Source organism: Chinchilla lanigera, unplaced genomic scaffold (genome assembly GCF_000276665.1).
Source record: "Chinchilla lanigera isolate Chin_1 unplaced genomic scaffold, ChiLan1.0 scaffold00014, whole genome shotgun sequence".
In the NCBI taxonomy this organism is placed as follows: Eukaryota; Metazoa; Chordata; class Mammalia; order Rodentia; family Chinchillidae; genus Chinchilla; species Chinchilla lanigera.
The window spans coordinates 33,007,821-33,031,783 of NW_004955415.1; the positions used below are offsets into that span (position 1 = coordinate 33,007,821).

At 58.2% G+C, this 23,963-nt stretch overlaps 2 protein-coding genes across 9 annotated transcripts; one reads left to right on the forward strand and one right to left on the reverse strand.

Annotated features, from left to right (window-relative positions):
- The first annotated feature begins 138 nt into the window (after window positions 1–138).
- Window positions 139–14,076, forward strand: Adgre5 (adhesion G protein-coupled receptor E5). Of its 6 annotated transcripts, none has more exons than XM_005381091.2 (20): window positions 139–411; window positions 3,008–3,058; window positions 3,186–3,299; window positions 3,960–4,115; window positions 5,849–5,965; window positions 7,504–7,650; window positions 8,093–8,239; window positions 8,319–8,392; window positions 8,483–8,560; window positions 10,279–10,456; window positions 10,537–10,644; window positions 10,801–11,024; window positions 11,840–12,016; window positions 12,103–12,294; window positions 12,545–12,771; window positions 12,852–12,918; window positions 12,989–13,080; window positions 13,161–13,338; window positions 13,417–13,512; window positions 13,587–14,076. In XM_005381091.2, the coding sequence occupies exons 1-20, from the start codon at window positions 387–389 to the stop codon at window positions 13,614–13,616; spliced, it is 2,478 nt and encodes an 825-aa protein (XP_005381148.1). In that variant the 5' UTR covers window positions 139–386; the 3' UTR covers window positions 13,617–14,076. The 6 variants fall into 6 exon arrangements, with proteins under 6 accessions (XP_005381148.1, XP_013367624.1, XP_005381150.1 ...); XM_013512170.1 differs by having other exon boundaries at window positions 8,319–8,368; XM_005381093.2 differs by lacking the exon at window positions 5,849–5,965.
- A 79-nt stretch (window positions 14,077–14,155) lies between these two features.
- Ddx39a (DEAD (Asp-Glu-Ala-Asp) box polypeptide 39A) lies at window positions 14,156–22,659 on the reverse strand. 3 transcript variants are annotated; one of them, XM_005381099.2, is made up of 11 exons: window positions 22,549–22,659; window positions 18,029–18,240; window positions 17,688–17,815; window positions 16,738–16,830; window positions 16,244–16,427; window positions 15,541–15,659; window positions 15,055–15,186; window positions 14,869–14,978; window positions 14,629–14,773; window positions 14,377–14,524; window positions 14,156–14,301 (listed from the first exon to the last, which is right to left on the reverse strand). In XM_005381099.2, exons 2-11 carry the CDS (start codon window positions 18,234–18,236, stop codon window positions 14,285–14,287), a joined length of 1,284 nt encoding a protein of 427 aa, XP_005381156.1. In that variant the 5' UTR covers window positions 18,237–18,240; window positions 22,549–22,659; the 3' UTR covers window positions 14,156–14,284. The 3 variants fall into 3 exon arrangements, with proteins under 3 accessions (XP_005381156.1, XP_005381158.1, XP_005381157.1); XM_005381101.2 differs by lacking the exon at window positions 22,549–22,659 and adding an exon at window positions 22,495–22,514; XM_005381100.2 differs by lacking the exon at window positions 22,549–22,659 and adding an exon at window positions 21,686–22,357.
- Window positions 22,660–23,963: the final 1,304 nt, after the last annotated feature.

Sequence of the window (23,963 nt, forward strand, 5' to 3'; positions counted from 1 at the left end):
CTGCCTCAACTTCCCGGAGTGCTGGGGTCACAGGCATGCACTGCCACTACTGGCCGCCTAGTCCCCACCCACTTATTATACAGTCCAGGCAAATCCTGAGTAAAATCCCTCCCCCCTCCGTCCCCTTTTACAGCTGGCACTTGTACACACGCCCGCAGAGTCAGGAGGGTCTCGCTTCTCTGGCGCTGGCAGCTGCAGTGCACCCCAGGCCGGTGAAGCTCATTCCCCCGCGTGGTGGTGGGCGCTGCCTGTGCTCCCGCCCCCGGGGTTCCGGGGCGGGCTGGTACCTCCCCTTAAATAAAGCCGGGCTGGCGCAGCCGCTCCAGGATGCTCCGCGCGTAGGGCTGTCCGAGTCCCGGTTCTCGCGTCCCCGGCCAGCTGGAGCCATGGGAGCCCCGCGCCGACTGCTCGGTAGGATCCGCAGACCCGCGCGGGGCCCGAGAGGGACCCCGGGGGGCCACGTGGCCGGAGCCGAGAACCTGCGCCTCTGCGCGGCCGGGGGGTTCCGGCTCTGTGCGGAGCCCACGTGGAGGTCGCGCCCCTAGAGGGGAAACCGAGGCACGGGGAAGAGAAAGGGGGCAAGGTGGGCGCGCCTGTCATGCCGGCACTTGGGAGCCCGAGGCAGGAGAATCGCAAGATTGAGCCCAACCTGGGCAACTTAGCCAGTCCCTGTCTCAAAATTTAAAAGAAAGAGGCCCAAAGCGAGTGTCAAGACCGCGGGACAGCGGCTCCTAGTTTAGAGCAGGCGGGGACTGGCGGCTGGTGTCCTGCCCGGTGCTTGGGGCCACCCCCACGCGGTCCCCGCTGCCTCCCTGGCGGGGTGGTCCCCATGCACCCGGTTCCTGAGCGCCAGGAGCGGGCTGGGCCGGCCGTGGCGGGATTGCAGCAGGGCTGAACCCACTGCTGCCACTTCCCCTCCTCCTTGCCACACCCAGGGTGGTCCTAACGGCCGCGGGGCAGCCCTTGCCTGAGCAGCAGGCTTCTAGGAGGGTGGAGAGACGGCACTGGGGGACGCCGACTCGCTGGGCCGGGCCAGGCGCCGTGGCAGGTGGCAGCACAGTGCCCCCAGGCACGGGAGCGGGGACAGGAGCGCGCAAGGGACATTTGCTGGGGCACAGCTGCCGGGCTTGGGTGGCTGTGTCAGGGCCAGCTGTGACAGAGCCCGGAGCGCTGTTGTCCTCAGCTGTGACATGGAGCAGGCGCTGGGCGCGGTGGCGCACTCCCAACCTCCCAGCTCCCGGGGAGGCTGAGGCTGGAGGGTGGCGGGTTTCAGCCCAGCCGGGGGTCACTTATGGAGGGCCTGGAGGGGGTGGCTCAGCGGCAGGGCAGGCTGGAACCAAAAAGTAAAAACAAAAAGGAGCAAGGCGGGCCTCGGCGTTACGGCATGGTTTTACAGCCCGAAGTAGTTTATTGTTGTGATGGTGGTGAATTCCCTGCAGTCGGCGCCGGGGGCCCCGGGTCCGTAACAGGAGGCACCCCCAGGCACCCCCCCTCAGTTTCCCAGGCGGGGGCCTTCCTGCTCGTCTGAGAATGAGAAGCAGATGTTGGAGCGGATGGCCAGCAGCTCTGCTCTGGCTCCCGTTTGGCCGAATTCCGAGTCCCCAGATGCAGACACCCTGGCCTGGTGGCTTCAGGATGGGAGGGGCCGCCCGGGCCGGGTGTCAGGGTGCAAGGAGCTCTCCCGGGCCAGGGCCTCACCCCTGAAATCCACCTTCTCCAGGCCCCTCTGTCCATGCCATGCGTCCTGAGCCTCCAGGCCTGTTTCTCCATAAACAGCCCCCGCCTGCCGGGTGCTGTGGGGCCTGAGAGGAGTTGCGTGGGGCTTCGGGGACAGAGAAGAGTCCAGCCTGAGGTCACCGTGTGGTCCCTGGAGGAGGAAGTGTGGGAGGGCCGGCCGGGCCCTGCGGCCGGAGAGGAGGAAGCAGGCAGGGCTCCGGGCTCTAGGGAGACAGTGGGGTTGGGGCCCCAGCCTCAGTTTATCCCCACAGGGAGGGGTAAGGTTGGGGAGACTCCATGGTCCCCTAGGCTGGGGCACTGAGTTTAGACATAGGTGAATGCTGGGGGACCCCTCTGGCGGGCCCACAGCCTCCAAACTGCATGCATAGTGCTGAATCCAGGGTCCGCATGCCCCCCTGGGCAGTGAGTCACCTCCCCTTGGCCCAGGAAGTGACTCACCCAGCCCCTGGGTCCCCAGCCCTCTCCCATCCTGCCACCCAGGACTCCCAGGCTTATTGGGGTCCTCGAGGTTCTGCCCCCGTGCTGGCAGGGACTCGATGACGTCCTACAGCCCCGGTGGGGATAGCAGCAGCAGTCTCAGTCGAGCCCATGGTGGCCACAGCCTCTTCCTGTGTGGGGAGCAGGGTAAGATGTCACTGCTGGGTCCGGGGAGCTCTGGGGCTCCCCTGGTGGTGGAGGTGGCAGGTGTGCACGCCTCCCTGAGGCGGGGCTGGGCAGGCCGGAGCCTCGGAGAGCCAGGTAGGAGAGCTGGGACAGCACTGGACCAGCGGCTGCTGGTTTTGTTTTCTGTTCTGTGGTGCTGGGAATTGAACCGAAGGCCTCACACTGAGCTGTGAGCTCCAGCTCCTTTTTATTTTATTTATTTATTTAATTTTGGGTACCAGAAATCAAACTCAGGACCTTGCGCTTGGCAGGCAGGCGCTGTGCTGCTGAGCTGTATCCCCGGCCCCCTTTTTATATTTGTATTTTGAGACTGTTTTGCTGTGTTGCTCAGGCCGGGCTTGAATGTACAGTCTGCCTGCCTCAGGCTCCAGCGCACAGGCTCGGGCCAGGAGAGCCGGCAGCTGAGCCATGACCACCCCCTCCCACCCCCGCGCGCCCCGCTGGGCTCAGACCTTCCCATCTCCGTTCCTGATCCCACCCTGTGGTGACAGGACACAGCCCAGGGTCAGAGCCCAGGTCGGGGCCCACCTGCTCCCGCACCCTGAGTGCAGGAGGGGGCAGCCCAGGCCTCCCACACGGCCCCACCGACCCTCCCCTGTGCTTACAGAGCTGTGTGTCCTGCTGAGTCTGTCGGGAGCTGGAGCCCAGGACAGCATGGGTGAGTCGGCTGGGAGCGTGGGGCCCACGGCAGAGCCTGAGGGGACACCAGGCCCGGGGACAGGGGCGGTTGCAGGGGAGACTCAGGGCGGGGGCCTCCTCTCTGACCGTGCTCTCTGCTCCCATAGGCTGTGCCCCGTGGTGCCCTCCAAACTCCAAATGTTTCAACAGCTCCGCCTGTCTCTGCAACCCTGGCTTCAATCCACATGAACCCATCACCAGCTTCATGGACGTTTGCGATGGTAGGGGCTTGGGGACAAGGCGGGGCATGTGGGGGTGAGGGGCATCACCAGGTGCCAGCAGGGGCACATAAGGAGAATTGGGACGCACAGCCCTTGACCTCGTGACTGTCTGCGTGAGAAGAGAGATGTTAGTGGTGATGTACGCCTGTAATCCCAGCACTCTGAAGGCTGAGGCAGGAGGATTGTAAGCTTGAGAACTGCCTAGGCAATTTAGTGACTTAGCAAAATCTTATCTCACAATAAAGAAGTGTAAAAGGGGCCGGCAGTGTAGTTAAGCATTCCTGGAATTCAGTCCCCAGGATCACGAGTAGAAGAAGGAAGGGGAGGAGATGGAACAGTAGGGAGTGGGAAAGTGGCTTCCTGGAGAGAGAGGTGCTCAGCTCCCTGGAGTCTGCACCTCAGGTTGTCCTTAGGACTGAGGACAGGAATGCTGAGCTTCTTGCCTGTCCCTCACCTTGTCACTGTGCCCTGTGTCCAAGTTTGGGTTGTCAGTCGGGCACCGAGATGAACAGAATGGACTGCATGAGCTTCAGGAATGGCTTGCTCTGGCTGCAGCACAGCCTCTGCAATGCAAGTGAAGATTTCTCCCAAAGGATTCAAACTCATCCTCGGGCCCCATGCTGGGGATGGGAGCTGACTCTTTCTCCTGCTGTGTTCCAGACATCAACGAGTGTGGACCTCCCACAAGTGTGTCTTGTGGGAGATTTGCAGATTGCGAGAACACAGAGGGGAGCTACTACTGTGTGTGCAGCCCGGGATACGAGCTCATTAACAAAGCAAAAAATTTCAGCAACGCGGCGGAGAACACGTGTCGCGGTAAGAACCTCCCTGCGTCCCACGCCTCCCCTTCCCGAGGTTGGGGGCACCAGATCCACAGCGGCCAAGGGCTGGGGCCTGGTGACAGGTTTGGTGCCTGGTGTGTGAGAAGGAACAGGTGTGCGTGTTCCTGTCCCCCTGCACGGAGCGGCGGGCTGATGCGGGGGAGGGCCCCATCCCTCTGGCTGTGCGAGTGACACCACCAGCTTCACAGAAACCCAGTTGAGTGACGTGTGGTGATGGTACTGTGATTCTGTGCAAAGGAGAAATTAAGAGGGAAAAAGGAGTCCCCATTTTTTTTTTTTTAATTCTAGGGATTGAACCCATGGCCTGGGACTGAGCTACACCACCGGCCCTTTCTAAAATCTTGAGGCAGGGTCTTGCTAAGTCACCAAGTTTCCAGTGCTGAGTTCAAACTTTTCAGTCCTCTTCAGTCTCCCAAGTGCTGGGGTTACAGGCATGCACCACCATGCCTGGCAGCAGTAGCTCCATTTTTGTTCATTGTTCATGGACAGTTTACCCATCTGTAAACACAGAGGAGCAGTGGCTCTTACCTCATTGCTGGGAAGTTAGGGCTGCCTGGCAAGCATGGAGGTCATGAGTTTGATTCTAGGTACCAAAAAAAAAAAAAAAACATTCTGGGAAGGTAAGTAAGATCTGAAGGTGTTTGGTGCTCATGGTTCATGGAAAGCGCTGTTAGTAAGGGTCTGGGGATTTCATGTATTTATTTATTCTTGTGGAGCTGGGGACGGAAACCAGGACCTCATGCACGCTGTCCAGAGCTCACCACAGCAAACTTCTTGGGTCTTAGGATCTGGCTTCACCTGGATGGGCACCCTCGGGGCATGGTCAGAGGGGCTGCATAGCCGACTGGTTGTCCTGCTGAGGGGGGAGCCCGGTCCCTGCACGTCACTCACTTGGTCACTTCTGGTGGGGGGATCCCCTGTGGGTGTGGAAGCTGGGACTTCCCAGAGGGGAGTTAATGCGGAGTTCGGAGGTCAGGGAAGGGAGCCTGAGGCTGAGCCAAGGGTCCAAGAAGAGCTGCAGCCCATGTCCCAGACCTGTCCCTCCCGCCATGCTTGCACGCAGACAGCAGAGGACAGCAGGAAAGGGGGCCTGCACCACAGAGGAGCTCTGTCCACCGCGCTGCTGGCGAATGCGGTCCTAAATCAGGAAAAGGCCCCTCCTTCCCACACGGACACAGACCATGGACCGGTACCCCACGCAGCTTGCGTAGTGAGCAAGCTGCCCAACGGTCCATGGAGACCCCGGATACCCAGCATGGCCCAGCTGAGGGTGCTGAGGCCCTCAGGACTGGGTGGTGAGGGTGTTGATGCTGCTGTGTTAGAAACAAGCCAGCGTGGATGGGAAGGCCGCGGCTGGGCACAGAGGTGCACGGTCAGGGGCCAGGGGACGCAGCCCCGGGCCTCACGGCAGGCGACACAGCAGTTTGCTAGACTGGAGCAGCACGTAACACCTGAGGTCCCATCTCATCACTGAAGGACGCATCCACCTGTGTCATAGCCCCAGGATGGCTGGGACTTTTTCTGGGTGTCATAGGGCCCTCTGAATACCTGATCCCCTGTGTGGTCCCCAAGACCCAGAACCTCCACTTCTGGGAGATCAGAACATTCCATCTATTTGCATCTCATTTGCATAAACTGGAAGGGGTAGCGCCCAGGATGCTCACGAAGGCACATCCCAGCCAGCCTGGCGCCTTCTTCCGTCCCCAGCAACGGCCTGGACGACGCCTGCCACTTCAGGCTCAGCCGTGCCTAGGAACCGCCCTGACCTCCCACTCAGCGTGGACCCAGGGACGCAGGCTGGACCCTCAGAAGGAAGGACAGAGGGTAGGCATGCAGCCCCCGCGTCATCCTGCCCAGGTCCCCATCCCAAGGCCCCAGTCACTGGTCCTGCTGGGGGCGCAAGAGGAAGCGAGGCCAGGCCAGGTGGGATGGCATCGAGGCCTCAACACAGCATGAGTTGGGTGGAGGATGATGCTGGAGTGTGGACCACAGCATGAGGGCAGAGACGGAAGCCAAGCCCCAGGTCTGCATCCTGGTGGGAGGTGATGCAGAGAGGACACAACAGCTTGACACCCACCCCGTCGGCACCCGATTCTTGTCCTGGCTGCCTGGAGTTGGCACAGGGCTGGAATGTGGATTGTCACCACCAGCCGCCTCTGTGGGGATCGTGGAGAGGACCTGGCGGGACCCTGTGGCCTGACGCCCTCATCGAGGTCCTTGCTCTCTGTCCCCGCAGTCGAGACTGCTGGGGGCTCCTGACTCAGGGCATCTCTGTCTACCTCCGTGGAACGGGTGGGGGTGACACCACGAGTCTGAGGGCCGCTCAGGCGTGGGACAGGAGCCCTGGTGGAATGAGGTCACAGGCCACCACTTGGAGCCAAGATGGGCTGCTTGGGAACACGGGTCTCCCAGCACTCAGGGAGGCCCATGTGGGCTGGGACACATGTGGTGGTGACGTCCCTGCTGCTCCTGGGAGCTGCCTGGGGAGGCAGAGGGGGCTGGGAGGCCTTGGCTGCTTCTGGCCACATTTGGACAACAGAGTCCGGGCCGCCGCAGTCACCATGGGCTGCCTCCGTGAGAATTGGAAGAGGCACCACAACCCAGGGAGGAGACCATGGAGTCCTCCAGATGCTTCGGTGCCAGGAAGCCTGGCCAGCTCGCAGCCGAGAAGCCGCCCACAGCCGCAGCGCCCTCCCCTCTCCTTCCAGATGTGAGCCAGCCAACACAGGACCGCAAAGTCCGCCAGGGCCATAGCTCCTTGGACGATGATGGCAAATCCATCTGTGTTTGCCCACCGGGGTTTCAGTTCACCCCAGAGGGCCCAGGCGGTGCACAGCGGGAGGCGGGGGAAGGTGCATGAGGCTGGAAGGGGCCGGGGAGGCGTCCAGGCAGGGCCTGCACTGAGCAGGGTGAGAGCGGCAGTTCCCACAGTGCTTCCTGGAAGGCCTCATCCAGGGACGGAGAAGGGCGGGGACCGGGGCCGCAGGGTGCCCTGTGAGTTCCCAGATGCCGCCGCTTCCTCATGGTCACGTAGGAGTAGAAGAAAGTGTCACTCCCAGTCCTGAGAAGGGCAGCCTCCGCCATGGCCAGGGAGGAGCAAAGACTTGTGATCGGGAGGTCCAGCGGCCCACATCCGGTTTCTCCCGTTTCACTTCTTAAACACGGAAGAGACCCCCTGCAGTGCCCCTCGCAGGGAGGCCTCGCCACAAGGTGCTCTGAAGGTGGAGCTGAAGGTCACCAGGTGGTGGCACACGCAAGACAAGACCCTCATTTGGGGGCAGTGGCGAGTGGGCGGGGGGTGCCGACTTCGGGGGAGGTGTGGGCCGGTTGGACTGGCTCTCATGGCCTGGCTTTGTCCTCAGATGTGAACGAATGTACCAACGGACAGAACCCCTGCCACAACTCCACCCACTGCATCAACAATGCGGGTGGCTATCAGTGCAAATGCCGGCGTGGATGGCAGCCAGCTCCTGGATCCCCCAATGGCCCTAACAACACTGTCTGTGAAGGTCTGGAGCCCGGATCCCAGAGTCGCAGGACCCACGTTCCAAATACCTGGTCTCTGATTAAATCAAGCAGAACCAGTGCTGGAAGAGACTCCTGTGCCGGGCACTTGGTCTCCCAAGGCGAGATGGGGAGAGACCATGGGACCCCAGGGAGGAGCCCGAGAACTGAGGCTGCTGGGGCCCTCGGGTGGCACCTAAGTACTAACCGGGAGGAAGGTCCCTCGATATTTTTACACCCTGCACACCTGCCCGGGGCCAGCCTGCTGGATGCGGCTCCTCTCCACACTTCGCTTGACCCAGTGCCCACCCCTCCAGGGTGCGTGGTCACCAGGAGGCAGCTTCTCCAGCCCAGGCCACCACTGTCTGGAAGAAGGGGTGGGGACGGGGAGGGGACAGATCCCGTTTGGGTAGGGACAGGGCCCGACCCCCTTGTTTGTGTCCCCAGAGGTGGATGAGTGCGCCACCAGGCAGCATCAGTGCCACAACTCCACCATCTGCGTCAACTCCGTGGGGTCATACAGGTGCCGCTGCCGGCCAGGCTGGAAGCCGATTCCTGGGTTCCGCAACGGCCCACAGAATACCACCTGCAAAGGTTAGCCTGGCCTGACCCCAGAATACCCGCCACCTGACCCCCACACAACTCAGCTTCATGAGCCCTATCCTGTCCCCAGCAGAGGTCCACTTCCCTGTCTGGACCCTGCCCCCTGGGATCCACAGCAAGGTGAGCGGCCCAGCAGACCAGAAGGTAGAAACCCCTTAACGCGTGCACGCCCACCCCTCTGCCCTGTGCTCCCCGACCCTCCAGGCTGGCTGATGCCTGTGCACCTTCCCACAGAGTCTCTCACGCTTCTTCGTCGAAGTGCAGAATCTGCGCCGAGACTTCCAGCCCCAAGAAGCTGAGCAGACCATCAAGGTAAGGGCAGAACCCAGGAGGCACCTAGGGCGGCACGGGAGATGGGAGGCTTCGGTGGGTGGAGACAGCCCTCAACCAAGGAGGCGGGACTCGAGTCTAACATGCATGTGTGCAAGACATACAAACACACAGACACCTGTTACACACACACACGGGGGTAGGAAAAAGTAGCAGACTGGAGCAGATAAGAACCACATAGTTGGGGTCTGGTAATATGCACCCCTGTAATCTCTGCTACTAAAGAGGCTGAGGCAGGAGGATCACAAATTCTGGCCCAGCCTGGACTACTTAGCAATTCAGGGAGACCCTGTCTCCAAATACAAAGGAGGTGGAGATGCAGCTCAGGGCAGAAGCCCCCCATTCAATGCCTCGTATTGGAAAGGAGAACTAGCGTTGAGCCACAGAGTTGAAATCTCACTGGCACTTCTTGCTGTGTGACCTCAGGCAGAAGACTTCCCCTCTCTGGACCCATTTCCTCATCTGTGATGCAGCAGGAAATTGTGCCTCACTGATAATGAGCGTGAAGTTCTGATAAACCCAGCTAACAGAACAGAGGCTCTGTTCACACAATGGAGCCTGCACAGAGGAAGCATAATTAAGGAAGTTTTAGCCCAATAGAAATAGGTAAAAAAAAAAAGATCTGGGTACGGTGGCAACTCACCTGTTAATCCCAGCATTCTGGGAGGTGGAGGCAGGACTGAAAGTTCCAGACCAGCCTACAATTTTTTTTTTTGGTCTTTTTGAGACAGGGTCTCGCTATGCAGTTCAGGCTGGCCTTGAGCCCACTTTGTAGAACTTGCCATAATCCTCCTGCCTCAGCCTCCCGAGTGCTGGGATTATAGGTATGCACCACCACGCCCAGCTAGCCTACAAAATTTAGCAAGTTATGGAGACTTTGTCTCAAAGTAAAAAATAAAGGGTTGAGCATGTGGCTCAGTGCAAAGCTCCAGGTTCAGACCCCAGTACCAAAAGAAAGGAAAAAACCAGGAAATACCATATGACCTACTCGCATCATTTTAATTATTCTAGTAGCTATGTATTTTTAAAATACTATAAAAAATAAGTGAAATTAATGTTAAGATTAAGGGCTGGGGGTGTGACTGTTATAGAACACTTGCCTGTATATTAAAGACTTTGGTTCCATTCCCAACACAGGGGAAAAAAAATCTTATCTATCTATATATGTATATGTATTTTTAACCCAGTGGATCCAAAATATTACCCATTTCAACATGGTATGATTTTCAGATTTTTTCTTTCTTGAGACAGGGTGTTGCTGTATAGTTCAGGTTGGCCTTGGACTCACTGTGTAGCCCAGGCTGGCCTCACACTTGCGGTGATCTTCCTGCCTCAGCCTTCTGAGTGCTGGGATGACAGGCGTGCTCACTGTGCCTGGCTTAGACTAAGGGTCAGTGCTCTGTGCTCTGATGTGTGTCTGACACTTCAGAGCAGGCCCGACGACTTCCCAGACCTCAGTGGCCCAGCTGGTCACAGTGCCTGCCCCACTCAGCTCAGTTAGAAGCTGGCCTGGCGGGCAGTGAGTCCGGCCGGATGTTGTGACCCACGTGCCCCAGGCGCACGCTTGCTGTCCTTCCTTGGGTGCTGGCTACTGCGTGGCAGTGATGACTCCCAGGGCCCCCGGTGTGCTCGCTGATGGGAGGTGAGGGCTGTGTCCTGGCTGTGCTCTGTCTAACATCTCTGCCACCCCTCGTACCTAGAAACTCGTTGAGGTCCTGGATGGGCTGCTGGAAGCTCCTGGGGACATAAAGGACCTGTCCCTGCGAGAGCAGCACCTCGTGGCCACCTGGCTGCTCTCGAAGCTGGAGGATACCCTGAGGTCCCTGGCCCAGGCCCTGCCCGAGGGCAGCTTCACCTACTCACTCCCCTCCAGCACAGGTGAGGCTCCACCTACCCGGCCCCACACACCCCGCCCCCGCCTGTACCCTGTGTCCCCAATCTCTGCCACCTCCCCTCAGAGATGTCCCTGATGGTCAAGGAGAATGGCAGCGGAAATGTCACCGTGGGCCAGAGCCACGCACGGATGCTGCTGGACTGGGCTGTGGTAACAGGAGCAGAGGACTCAAGTGAGGGCTGGGATGAGACAGACAGGGACAGGGTTGGACCCGAGAGAAACTAAGCCATCGTTGGAGGGATGGGGTCTGAAGTGGGGTGCCTGGGGTGGGAGTCTGGGGCACAGAGAGCAAGGGCGTGAGGTGCAGTGGCAGCGTGTCCATCCCCAGGCCCTGCCGTGGTGGGCATCCTGTCCATCCAGCACATGGAGGAGTTGCTGGCCAACGCCTCGCTGGCCCTGGAGCCCGAGAAGCTAGCGCAACTGACAGAGGCCCACGAGAGACCCGTCCGCGGGGCACGGGCCACACTCCTCTCGGCCGTCAACTCTGTCTTTCTGAGCAACACCAACACGGACCAACTGGCCTCCCCTGTCACCTTTGCTTTCTCCCACCATGTGAGTCCCCAGGAGAAAAGGGAAAGGCCCTACTGTCCATTCCACAGACAAGCAGATGTGCCCCAGGGCCTTTGCACTGCTGTGTCCCTCTGCCTGGGACTTCTTGCTCATATCATGCAGTCTTTTATATGTTTTTAGTATTTGTTCAAATATCACCTCACTAGGCCTTTGCCAGCTTCCTCATTTAAAATTACTGAGTAGAGCATGGCGGCACACACCTGCAATCCCAGCACCTGGAAGGCTGGGGCAGGATTTCAGGTTTGAACCTACACAAGGCAACTCTAAAGATCCTGTCTCAAAGTAAAATTTTAAAAGGGCTTGAGGTGCAGCTCAGTGATGGAGCACTCACCTAGCATGCACAAGCCAATCCCCAGCCCTGGGAAACAAAAACAAATGATTGGCTGGGTGTGATGGTGCATGCCTGTAATCCCAGCACTCAGGTGGATTGCTGAGTTCGAGGCCAGCCTGGGCTACAAAGTGTGTTCAAGGCCAGCCTGAACTGCACAGCAAAAGCCTGTCTCTAAGAGACACACACACACACAAAAGAACCAACGACCCGAACTACAGCCTTCGCCCCTATTGTTTTGCCCATGGCATTCACTGCCTTCCAGCGCATCGTCCAGTTTAGTATCAGGTTTATGATCTGTCATCTGTCCCCAGTACTGCCATGGCCCCATAGGGCAAACCTGTGTCTGCCCTTTCCGCTGAGCTGTCCCCAAGCCTGGTGCACCTAGGACACTCAGTAAAGGACACTGTGTAAGGAGAAGCAGCCCCCCAGGAGCTCCAGGCCAGACTCTGACAACTCCGTGTCGCAGCAGCCGGAGGAACCTGGAACAGAGCTGATCTGTGCCTTCTGGAAGAGCGACAGCAGCGGGAATGGACACTGGGCCACCACAGGCTGCCGGAGGCTGGGCAGCGGGAAGAACAGCACCTCCTGCCAGTGTGATCACCTGAGCAGCTTCGCTGTCCTCATGGCCCACTACCAGGTGGAGGTGAGCGCTGGGGCCCCCAGGAGCCACTCGGGCAGCCTGGTCCGGAGCCCCGGGCCCCCACAGAACCCGCCCTCCCGCTGCCCTAGGACTGGAAGCTGTCCCTGATCACCAAGGTGGGGCTGTCGGTGTCGCTCATCTGCCTGCTGTTGTGCATCCTAACCTTCCTGCTGGTGCGGCCAATCCAGAGCTCGCGCACCACAGTGCACCTACACCTCTGCATCTGCCTTTTCCTGGGCTCCGCCATCTTCCTGGCGGGCGTTGAGAACGTAGGCGGCCAGGTAGGCCCCGCCCCTCACCCCTCCCTGCTCCCACCTGACCAATGAGCGAATCCGGATTGTGCCGCCCTGCCCCGTTCGCAGCAGGCCCCGCCCACCTAGCCCGCTCTGGCCTTCGGAGCGCGTGGACCCCCCCCAGCACGTGTAGAGGGCACGCTGAGCCTGGCCCCGCCTCGCCGGGGTCTGCGGCAGGGGATTGGCTGGGCGGTGCGCGCTCCGCCCCTGACTTGGGCCGCACCCGCTGCACCTGCAGGTGGGGCTGCGCTGCCGCCTGGTGGCGGGGCTGCTGCACTACTTCTTCTTGGCTGCCTTCTGCTGGATGAGTCTGGAGGGTGTGGAGCTCTACTTCCTCGTGGTCCGCGTGTTCCAGGGCCAGGGCCTGCCCACGCGCTGGCAGTGCCTGATCGGTTATGGCGTACCCTTGATCGTCGTGGGCATCTCAGCGGCAGCTAACGGCTCGGGCTACGGCCACACGGCCCAGTGAGTGGCGCCGCAGGGGCGGGGTGGGGACGAGGCAGCTGGTAGGGACTCCGGGCTTCACTGACCACCCCGTCTCCCAGCTGCTGGCTGGACCCGAAGCGGGGTTTCCTCTGGAGCTTCCTGGGACCGCTGACCTTCGTCATCCTGGTAGGTGCCCCCCCGGCCCCGCCCCCTGCCGCGGCCTCCGCTCCCCTCTAACTGCTGTGTGTGCCTGCAGTGCAACGCCGTCGTCTTTGTGGTCACTGTGTGGAAGCTCACGCAGAAGTTTTCCGAGATCAACCCGGACATGAAGAAACTGCGGAAAGCGAGGTGAGGAGGGTGGGCGGTAAAGTGGCCCGGAGCGGGGGTCTCCTCTGCGCCTGGCCCACCGCAGCTGCCGGTCTCCGCAGGGTGGTGACCGTCACCGCAGTGGCGCAGCTCTTCGTGCTGGGCTGCACCTGGGGCTTCGGCCTGTTCCTCTTCAGCCCCGAGAGCTGGCACAGCACCGTGCTGGCCTACGTGTTCACAGTGCTCAACTGTCTGCAGGGCACCTTCCTGTTCGTGTTGCACTGTCTGCTCAACAAGAAGGTGAGGCGCGAAAGACTTGCGTCGGGGCGCTGGGGTGCAGGCCGGCGGGTATCTCCCCTGACCCGGCCTTGGCCGCAGGTGAGGGAGGAATACCTGAAGTGGGCCTGTGCAGTCACTGGGAACAAGTACTCAGAATTCGCCTCCTCCACTGGCAGTAGCAGCCAGCAGACCCGGGTAAGGACTCCACCTGGGGCACGGGGATGCTGGGGAGCCCAGGTGGCTCAGGTCTCATGGCTCTTCTCCTCCAGGCCCTCAGGCCTTCAGAGTCTGGGATGTGAAGGCCAGGCTTCCTCCTGTGTGCCGACAACATCCCGTTCCACCGCTGCAGTCCTGCGCCTCGGGCTGCATGAAGTGCAGAGGGCACAGCAGCTGCTCCTGAACCCACAAACAAGGAGTGGCGAACGGACCCGCTCCTGGCTGCCTTTGCCACACCCCTGCTGTGACCCGACATGCCAGGCCGCGCCAGGCAGGGCACAGGCTTGGGGCCCTGCCGCGACCTGCCCGTTTGCCCTCAGCTGTCTGCCAGACCAGAAAAGACCAGGGGCACAGGTTCAACTTCCCTAAGCTAGGACTGATGTCACGGCCAGAGTGCTGGCCACGCCGAGGTTCACGGTACAGAGACCGCTGCCTGCATGAGGGCAAGGCGGCCTCACGTTTTGAAAGTTGTTGATGTTTTGTTTTGTTACCTGTGTAAACCTTTCAATGTTGACAGTTAACATTAAATATCACACTGATACAGAAGGTGGCACTGCTCACTGGTAGAAGGGCTCTCTGGGGACCAACAGAAAAAATGACAAAAACAGCATACAAACTAGGCTTCCATAATAAAAATGTATTCTTACACAAATCTACAGCTTTTCAACAGAAAAAAAGAGACGGTCGTTTGGAGGACGTGCGTGTGGGAAGGAGGCAGGGCGGCGATGGCGATGGCCTTCCAGGAGCGTGGTTACCGGCTCTGCTCAACTGTGAAGACAGGAGGGGGCAGTGAGGGCAGGTCTTTGCTCCAGAGCCCCAGGCGGTCCTGTCCCAGCCACTTACTGTATGTGGAGATGTCAATCTCTTCTGGAAGTTCAGCTACATTGACTTCAAACCGATCTTGAACATCATTAAGAATTTTGGCATCATTCTCATCGGACACAAATGTGATGGCCAGGCCTTTGGTGCCAAAGCGACCTGCTCGGGCCACCTGCAGGGAAACAGGATGGGGTCAGGCAGTGCATAAAACAGGCCCGGTGCCCACCCTCTGGCTTCCTGAGGGGCTGTGGTGAGAGACCAGCCTGTGGCACCCACCCGGTGCAGGTATGTGTCTGAGTCTTCGGGCATGTCATAGTTGAAGACGATGTTGACACGCTCAATGTCCATCCCTCGTCCAAACAGATTGGTGGCCACCAGGATCCGCCGCTGGAAGTCCTTGAACTGCTGGTAGCGTGATAGGCTGGGTACAGAGAGATAAGAGGAAGCCATCACACAAGAGTCCCAGAGCTCTGTCCTGGGCGCTGCTCCCTGCCTGCACGGCTGGCCAGCACTCACCGCTCCTCCTGTGCCATGCCTCGGTGAATGGCGATGGCTGGGAAGTTCTGTTCCACGAGGAGCTGGGCCAGGGCCATGCAGCGCTGCACTGACTTCACGAAGATCACCACCTGTGGGGAAGAATGTGGTCAGCCAGCTGCCCCTCTGAGACCACACAGCCTGGGCCTGTGGCAGGTGAGGCATCACCTGGTTAAACTCTAGCACATCCAGAAGGTCGAAGAGCTTGCGATTCTTCTCGCTGTCCTTGAGCTTCACGTAGTACTGCTGCAGGCCGTGCAGCGTGAGCTTGGTCTCATCGTCTACAAACACCTCCATGGGCTGTGTGGGAGGGAAGCAGGAGGGGCGCGCGGGGCTCACTCGGGGTCGCGGTGCCTGCCCGGAACCTTGCAGCCAGCTGGCTCCTTGCGGTGGTGCTTCCCAGAGAGCCTGCAGCACCCAACCTCCGCACAGCATTCAACCAAAGCTGGACGGAGGCTCGGGTCAGCGCAGGCGTGGACCACGCTCGGCTCCCAGCAAGACAAAACAGGGCAAGGCGGGCACCTCTGCAGCCTCCCAGCATCCTCTGTGCCATGAGGGCAGCGTGGGCGTCGTGGCTTGGCCCAGGCCCCTAGGTAGGGCCGAAGCTGCTGCGCTGAGGTCACGGCCACCACAGGCGGGTGTCACCCTACTCACATCCTGCATGAACTTCCTGCAGACTGGCCGGATCTCCTTGCTCAGGGTGGCGCTGAACATCATGCACTGCTTCTCGTGGGGTGTCAGGCGGAAGATCTCTTGCACATCCCGCCTCATGTCTGTACGGGGCAAGAAACCTGGGCTGAGTGCCTGCCAGACCACGAGCCCCACCAAAAGGGCCCAGACCCTCCCAGCCTGTGCCAGGACAATGCTGGCAGGGTGACCGGGCCAGTGAACGGCAGGTGTGGCGCAGAGTCCTGGTGCCTGAAGGGCTGGACTCGGGTAGGGAGCGCAGGCGCGCGAGGAGCTGCGGTCCACTTACATGGCCTGCTCGGGCAGCTGGGCCACTGCGCCTTGAGCCACGCTTCAGGGAGGGGAGCCTGAGGCAAAGAAGCCACTGGGTGAGGGCTGCACCTTGTGGGACACAGCCCCATCTCCCACCACCCCCAGGCTCACTGGGGCATACACACTACCAAGACTCAGTGGTTCCTCTGGGCCCTGTAGTCCCACTAAGTTCAGGCTCATGGGCAGCATGTCAGTGGCCAAAACCAGCGGCTCCTCTGGACCACCAACAGGAGATCTGTGCTCTGGCCACCTGTACAACCCACTGTGGGGCCTGCAGCCTGCTGCTGACACCCTTAGACTGACTCTGGGGCCTGTGGGGGTGGGAGGTGTGGCCCTGGGGTCTGAAAGGGACACTCACCCAGCTGCTCCAGCATCTTGTCACACTCATCAAGCACAAAGTGCTTCACGTTCTTCAGGTTGAGGCTCCTGTTCCGCACGAGTGCCAGGATCCGGCCTGGGGTTCCCACCACGACGTGAGGACAGTTTCTCTTCAGCACTTCCTCATCCTTCTTGATAGAGAGACCTCCAAAGAACACAGACACCTACAAGCACACAGAAGTTGCCTCTACTTGTGGAGCTGCAGGTGTGCACCCTACAACAGGCTCCAGCGTGATGGCCCCCAGGGATACCCACACCCAGCCCAGGTCCCTCAGAACCAGGAAGGCCTGCAAGCCTGGTGCCAGGGAAAGGCAGCCCAGGCTAGGACAGGCACAGTCCCCTGGGGCCATGCATAATTCATCAGGCTCTTAAGGAGCATAAACCACAGCAAACCCCAGAGGCAGCGGCTCCGGCCAAGCTTGGTCAATGCTGCTGGGCCAGAGCCGAGGTGGTACCAGGCAGCCCAGGGCTCACCTTGACACTGGGCATGTACTTGGAGAAGCGCTCATACTCCTTGCTGATCTGGAAGGCCAGCTCCCTTGTGTGACACATGACCAGGACTGACACCTGGGAGTGGACGAGAGACAGCATCCTTGTGGGTGGGGTCCCAAATCCAGAGCCCACCCCTCACCCCATCAGTCCCCACCTGCAGGGCACCCAGGCCACAAATGCCCAGTCCCGGCACGGTGCCCCCCGCCCACACCCTGACCTAGGACCTGCAGCAAGGCCGGTGATGGAGAACAGGCTGGTGGTCACTGTTAGACTGGCCCAGCCAACGTGTTGCAGGCCCCATGCCAGACCTCCAAGTGTTCTCTGCTTGAGGCTGCCAGACATCAGGGCCTCACCAGCACCGCCCAGAGTCCCAGCCTTCACAGTCTACCTTGAGAAGGGATGGAAACCCGCCGTAACTTTTTTTCTTTTTTGGTGCTGGGCATGGAACCCAGCCCACGCGTGAGGCTACCACTGAGCTACATTTTCAGCCCCACAGTTGTCCTGACATAGTATACAATGCTGGTAAGATCACCACAGCCGGCACAATTCCCCTCTGGAAAGCACACGATGTCAGGCCAGCATCATGGCCCACTACTGTAATGCCAGCACTCAAACAGTCTATGCCAGGAGGAGTCTAAGTTCCAGCACAGCCTGGGGTGGAAGGCCTCTGGGTGCAGTCTCCAGAACCGTAAGCAAACAGGGCTGGGCATGTAATTCAGTGCAAAGGCCCTGGGCTCGACTCCCAGTCCCACCCAAGAAAAAGTATACATGGAGGAAGCGACCCCTCTCTCTGGCAGTAAGCTACCAGTACTTGACAGTTCTGGTTTCTCAGTATTTCCTGATATCAGAGCCCAAAGTGTGGAAGCAGGAATGTCACCAGGGAAGCACAGCTCTGTCTCCATGGTGGCTGGGCCTGGGAGGGAGGCACCCACCTGGCCATTGACAGGCTCAATCTGCTGTAGGGTGGCCAGCACGAAGACCGCCGTCTTGCCCATCCCAGACTTGGCTTGGCACAGGACATCCATGCCCAGGATGGCCTGCGGGATGCACTCATGCTGAACTGCGGGAGAAAGTGCTCATGAATGGCAGAGGCCCGGCAGGGTGGCCAAGGCCCTGGAGATGGGGTTAGGAACTCTGAAGCCAGGCCTCAGCTTCTAACTCCGCATGGCAGAGCCCTGCTGCAGAAAGTGACGTGGCCATCACAGTTTACGCCTCGAGGGTGGGCAGAGTTGGTGGGGGGCACAGACCCAGGCGGGGCCATAGGGAGGCATACCCTCTGAGGGGTGCTCAAAGCCACAGTCCACGATGGCCCTCAGGAGCTCCGGCTTCAGCAGGAAGTCCCGGAAGCCAGAGCTGTGGATGGAGACGTAGGAGCCTTTCACGTCTTTCTTTGGGAGTGTGGGGGTGTTCTCGGAAGGAGCCTGGGGCTCTTCATCTTCCTCATAATCCAGAAGCTCGTTTTCCCCGTCCTGTTCTGCCATAGTGCTGAGATCAGAAGAGAAGAAGAGCTGAGGGCAGTGACTAGAGTGCAGGCAGGGAAAGCCACCCACCCAGGGAAGAGGCAGCACCAGCCCGGGAGGCAGAGCAAACGGATGCGGCAACTGTACGGCGTCCTCAGGTCCCTCTGCTCCAACCACCAGCTCCAGGGTGCAAGGCCTCCTGGGGCTTGGGCTACTGTTCGCCCATCTCCACCGCCCTCCTCCAGCCCGTGTCTGGCCCCAGGCCCACATGCAGGCCCATGCCACTGGGGATATCGCTGTTCCTCAGCACAGTGGGTTGTGGCCCAGGGCTAGGTGCGGCCTGCGCCCAGGCATCTGCAGGGTCCACCCCCAGCTCCATACCAATTCCTCTATCACCTCCCCAACCCCTCTTAGACGCAGGAAGCCCCAAGCCTCTGAGTGTGGCTGCTGCCCTGGGGCAACACTCTGGTCCAGGTCTGCAAGCATGTCCTTCCTGACACCTGAGCCTCAGCCTAGGAACACCCCAGGCCCTGTACCAGAGCATCCCCTGCCTCATCTCTGTGCCAGGACCCACCAGGCCTGGATGGTGACCTACAGGGCAGCTGCTGGGAGCTGCAGGAAAGGGAACGCGGGCCAAGCAGGCGGTGTGAGCAAGCCCCATTTCCCTGTTCCTTGTGGTCTACACAGGGGAGTAATTAAGTGCTTTCATGAAAACCTCCCATGGGTCCAGCAGGGAGGAATAAGAGATGGCAAATGGAATTAGCGCGAGGTGCCCCACCCCCTCCAGCACACAGACAGCCAGGAACCAACTCCACTCACCTGTTTCCTATCTCCTAGCTTTGACCTGAGGCCCCTAAGCCCAGGATTGGCCCTCTTGTCACTCCTTCTGTCACCTTCCCCAGTCCTAGGTTTTAACCATCGCTGTGCTAATGCTCCAACTCCATCTCTAGCCCACCTCTCCCCTGGACTCTGGGCCCAGTTCCTCAGGAGTTGTGTCCTACACCTCTCTCCCGCAGGCCTGCACCCCGCCTCGGAGAGCGCAACCCCATTCTCACAGTCTTCCCTCTCTCGCTCTCCCATCCAGTTGGCCAGCAAATCCCACCCACCAGGCCATCTACGTCCATCTGGCCACTTCTCACTGGCCCCAAGCTGCTACCACCTTCCTTTTCTTTTTAAATAGAACAGCTCGGGCTGGGGATTTAGCTCAGTGGCACGGCGCCTGCCTGGCAAGCGTGAGGTCCTGAGTTCAATTCCCAGTACTGGAAAAAAGCAAACAAAATAAAAATAAAAAAATAAATAGAACAGCTCTGCTGAAGTATTCATATGCTCTATAATTCACCAAGCAGAGCACACAATTCAGTGGATCTTACTGCAGTCACAGACACAGGCAATCATCACCACAGCCAACTCTCACTGCCTCAGAAATAACCGTCTGCATCTTTTAGTTTTCACCCCATCCCTGGAGCCAATCTGCTTTCTGCTCTACAGATGTGCCCGTTCCAGACCATGAGAACAGTATCACCCACCATGCGGTCTGTGTCCGGCTTCTCTTGCTATCATTCTTGAGGTTCGTTTACATTATAGCATTAACAACAGTGCTTTGTTCTTTTTCATGACCAAATAATATTCCTTCATAGGAGCAGACAGCATTTTGTAACTTGGGTGCCACTGATCATTTTTTTGCCACATTATACTCATCTCTCTCCCTGGCTCCTTGTTCCCATCCTCCAACCCTCCAGCCACAGCAGCCAAAGGGAGCCTATGAAGGCTAAGTCAGGTGGAGCATGGTGGTGCCCACCTGTAATCCCAGCACACCGGAGGCTGAGGCAGGAGAACTGAAAGTTCAAGCCCACCCTAGGCAATTTATCAAGACCCTGTCTCCAAACAAAAAACTTTTTAAAAGGCTGGGGATGTAATTCAGCCCAAAGGCCCAAGGTTTACCCCCTGTACTGCAAATTAATCAAAGTCAGATTGGGCACAGCAGGCACTGCTCTGGTCAAAACCAACCAATGAGCTGGGCATGGTAGCACATGCCTATAATCCCAGCACTCAGGAGGCTGAGGCAGGAGGACTGTCTCTGAGGCCAGCCTGGGCTATATACTTCATTCAAGGCCAGCTTGAACTGCATAGGGAGATCCTGTCTCAAAAAAAAAGAACCTAGGCATGGTGGCACAAACCTGTAATACCAGGACTTGGGAGGCTGAGGCAGGCCGACTGCCACAAGTTTGACGGCTAACCTAAACTACATACACAGTGACAATCTGTCTCAAAAAAAAACAAAATTAAAAAAAAAAGAGATGGCATGGAGCTCACTGTTTCAGAGTGCCCCAGGATATGATCACCAGTACTGTGGACAGAAACCCTCCGCAGGTTCCCACCATGGCAAAAATAAAACCTGGGTCTATACTATTGCCCCAAGCCCTTTATGACCTGATCCCTCTACACTCAGACCGTATCTCCCTGTCCCTTCCTTAATGGCCTTGCCGCACCCCATCACCTTCACTTGCTGCTCCTGATACCTAGAAGCTTCACACACAGCCTCAACTTGAAAAGCACCCCCTCCACTCAGCCCTGCCCTGTGTGTGGAGCAAAACATAAGGCAGAGTAGATCTGCACTGGACAGCACTGATTAAATGAATGGACTAGCTGGGCATGGTGGCACACGCCTGTAATCCCAGCACTCAGGAGGCTGAGGCAGGAGAATCATTGCAAGTTTGAGGCCAGCTGGGTCTACAAAATGAGTTCAAGGCCAGCCTGAACTGCACGGTGAAACCCTGTCTCAAAAAGCTAAAAAAAAAAAAAAAAAAAAAAAAAAAAAAACTAAAACCCAGGCATTAAGGCAGTTTCACAAGTCTTCAGATCTCTGGAAAGATACAATCTCTCACCAGCCCCAAGGATTCTTACTGGCAGAAAAATAGGAGAGATTCATTTCTCAGGCACCAAAGGAAAGAACAGGAACTAAGAAGGATCAGTCCAAACAGTACTTCTGGGCTATCTTCTGGGGTATGACAGAATGTCTGCCTGGCCAAAGCAGAAGCAGCACACAAAGCCGGAAGGGCTGGTAAGCTCTGGGGATTTGTACTGCATTTACTAAGCAATAGGGAATTGATGATTAGGTTTCAGAGTGGAGTAACTCAGTCAAGATTTACCCAAGAGAAATTTACTCCAGAGGTGGAGTGTAGGATGGGAGAAGCAGAAAACCAGTCAGGAAATGAAAGGGAATTAACAAGGGCACCAAGTAGAAGACAGAAGGAAGGGCATTAAACAGGTTGGGCCTTGCCCTGGGTGATACACACTGAAGATGCACTTATCTACTCTAGGCTCTAAATAGGGGTGACCAAGAGTGTCTGCTTATTTCTGCAGTACTGGGAACTGAACCCATACACTGAACTACATCCGCCACTTTTTAAATTTTGTTTTGTTTTGTTTTTTGAGACAAGGTCTTGTAGTTCAGGCTGGCCTTAACTCACCATGTAGCCCAGCCTCCCCTCGAACTCACAGCGACCCTCTTGCTTCAGCCTCCCAGACTGCTGGGATTATAGGCAATTGCACTCCAGCACGCCAGGCCTGACAGGGTAACCTTCAAAGGCAGGAAAGGGACCCAACGACGGTCTTTCGTGCTGATGGGGAGAGAGATCTGAGGCACAAAATTTTCGGTGGCAAAACGCTTGCCTAGCAGGCAAGAGGCCCCAGATCCCATCCCCAGCACGGCAAAAATCAAGACAAGAACAACAACAACAACAACAAAAATCCAGTTCGTGGCGGGCCGGGATCTAAAACTCGAAGCAGAACGAGACAGGGCTCGGAGGCCCACTCCGCGACCGGCGAGGACCAGGGGTGCAGGCCCCGGAGGCCGCGCGCCGGCGAGTGACAGCACAGCGCGCCCCGCCCGGGGCTCCCGTTCTCTGGGCTGTTTGCCCCAATCCCTGAAACCGGAGTCCCTAAAGGGACCAGACCGAGGCCGCGTGGGAGGAGGCAGTACGCCCTGCCCGGGATCGCCGGCTTCTCCCTCGCGACCCTACCCCCGGCGCCACCCCGGGATCTGTCCCCGGCCGCATGAGGCGGCCTTTGGCTCCGTTCGGGCCGGGAACGGACCGCGAGGCGCCATGACGCCCCTTCCGGAAGCGCCCAGCGCCCTGAGCTCCGTCCGCCAGCCCGCTCGCGCGCATGCGCCACGGCGCCCAACGGCCGCCTCACCGCGCGGCCCCACCACTCCACCCGTCTCGCGCTTCCATCTCCCGCTCCCCCTCGTCCAACGCTGTCTCCTTTCAGTGCTCACCCACACCTCCGACCTCCCCACAGCGCGGCCCCGCGCCTGAGACCCGCTGCTTACTTGGTTTCTCGTTCACCTCCGCGTGCTACGAGAAGTACCGTCCAACGCCGGTTATCCGTCGCGCGCCAGTACTCTTAAGAGGCCGCGTTTCCTGCCTCCTAAGTCCCCACTTAGTTCCCGCTCACTGGACCGCTGGGCTGTCATTCAGAAGAAGCAGAAGTGGTGATTGGACTCAGTGGAAGGTATCAAGAGATTATAGGTGTAGAAAGGAAAAGAGGGCGTGTCCAACGCCTGAGTTTCATTGGTCGGTCTAAAAGTAGGCGTGCCCGAAATAGCTGAGCCGGGCGCAGATCCACGTCCTATCACGTGACTTGAATTACGCGCCGTCACCCATCCCTCCATCTTTTTTATTGGCAGTTAAAGACCAATTATTTGGCCCGCGGCACGTTTGTTTGATTAGTTTTTCGGTTTTTTGGATTTTTGGTTTTTTTGGTACTGGGTAATGAACCCAGGGCCTTCACTCTGAGCTACATCCTCAGCTCTGTTTTGTTTTTAATTTTATTTTGAAGTAGCTTCGCTAAATTGCATGGACTGGGCTGAAATTTGCAATCCTCCTGCCTCAGTCTCCCAGAATACTGCACTCAGTTTGCCAAACCTATTGAAGTGTGGCTTTTGGCTATGACCATGGCTTTTAAGAGATGGCATTAACTCCCAGCCTCTAGGTCCCTGACAGTAAAAGCTCTTTGAAAGGGCTCTGAGGAGATAATGGCAGTTTGTTTGTTTTGGGGGGGTTTCTTCCGGTAATCAGGAATCGAACTCACAACCTTGAGCTTGCCAGGCAGGCGCTGTGCCGCTGAGCTAAATCCCCAGCCCTGATAATGGCAGTTTGAAATGACTGCTGTACTTTAGCTTTTCAAAAACTTTTGTGCCGGGCGTGGTGGCGCAAGCCTGTAATCCCAGCACTAGGGAGGCTGAGGCAGGAGAATCATTTGTGAGTTCGAGACCATCCTGGTCTACAAAGTGAGCTCAAGGCCAGCCTGAACTGCATATCGAGACCCTGTCTCAAAAAGACAAAAAAAAAAAAAAAAGAAAACAAAAAACTTTTGTTACATTAGTCCATATTGCTGGGCATTGCAATCATTTGTTCTTCTCTTGCTGAGTAGTAGTTTGCTGTGCCACTGTACTGCAATATAGCTAGTAAAGTTTCTCCATTCATCGATTGATCAATTGGTTGTTTGACCTTTTTTTTATTTTTTTAATTTTTTAAAACAGGGTCTCAGCCAGGCATAGTGGCGCATGCCTATAATCCCAGCGCTCAGGAGGAGGCTGAGGCAAGAGGATCCACAAGTTTGAGGCCAGCCTGGGCTACACAGTGAGTTCAAGACCAGCCTGAATTACATAGCCAGACCTTGTCTTTAAAAAAAAAAAGGGTCTCAGGCAGTCACTAAATTGCCCAAACCGGACTCGAATTTATG

Bases quoted from the DNA above. Each gene is read 5' to 3' on its own strand.
- Adgre5 (XM_005381091.2), top strand. From the start codon at position 387: ATGGGAGCCCCGCGCCGACTGCTCG. The intron at 8,561-10,278 runs GTAAGGGCAGAA...CCTCGTACCTAG, and splicing joins AAGCTGAGCAGACCATCAAG to AAACTCGTTGAGGTCCTGGA. The intron at 10,645-10,800 runs GTGAGGGCTGGG...GTCCATCCCCAG, and splicing joins AACAGGAGCAGAGGACTCAA to GCCCTGCCGTGGTGGGCATC.
- Ddx39a (XM_005381099.2), bottom strand. From the start codon at position 18,236: ATGGCAGAACAGGACGGGGAAAACGAGCTTCTGGATTATGAGGAAGAT. The intron at 17,816-18,028 runs GTATGCCTCCCT...TTTCTCCCGCAG, and splicing joins CTTTGAGCACCCCTCAGAGG to TTCAGCATGAGTGCATCCCG. The intron at 15,187-15,540 runs GTGAGTAGGGTG...CCTCCCACACAG, and splicing joins GCAGGAAGTTCATGCAGGAT to CCCATGGAGGTGTTTGTAGA.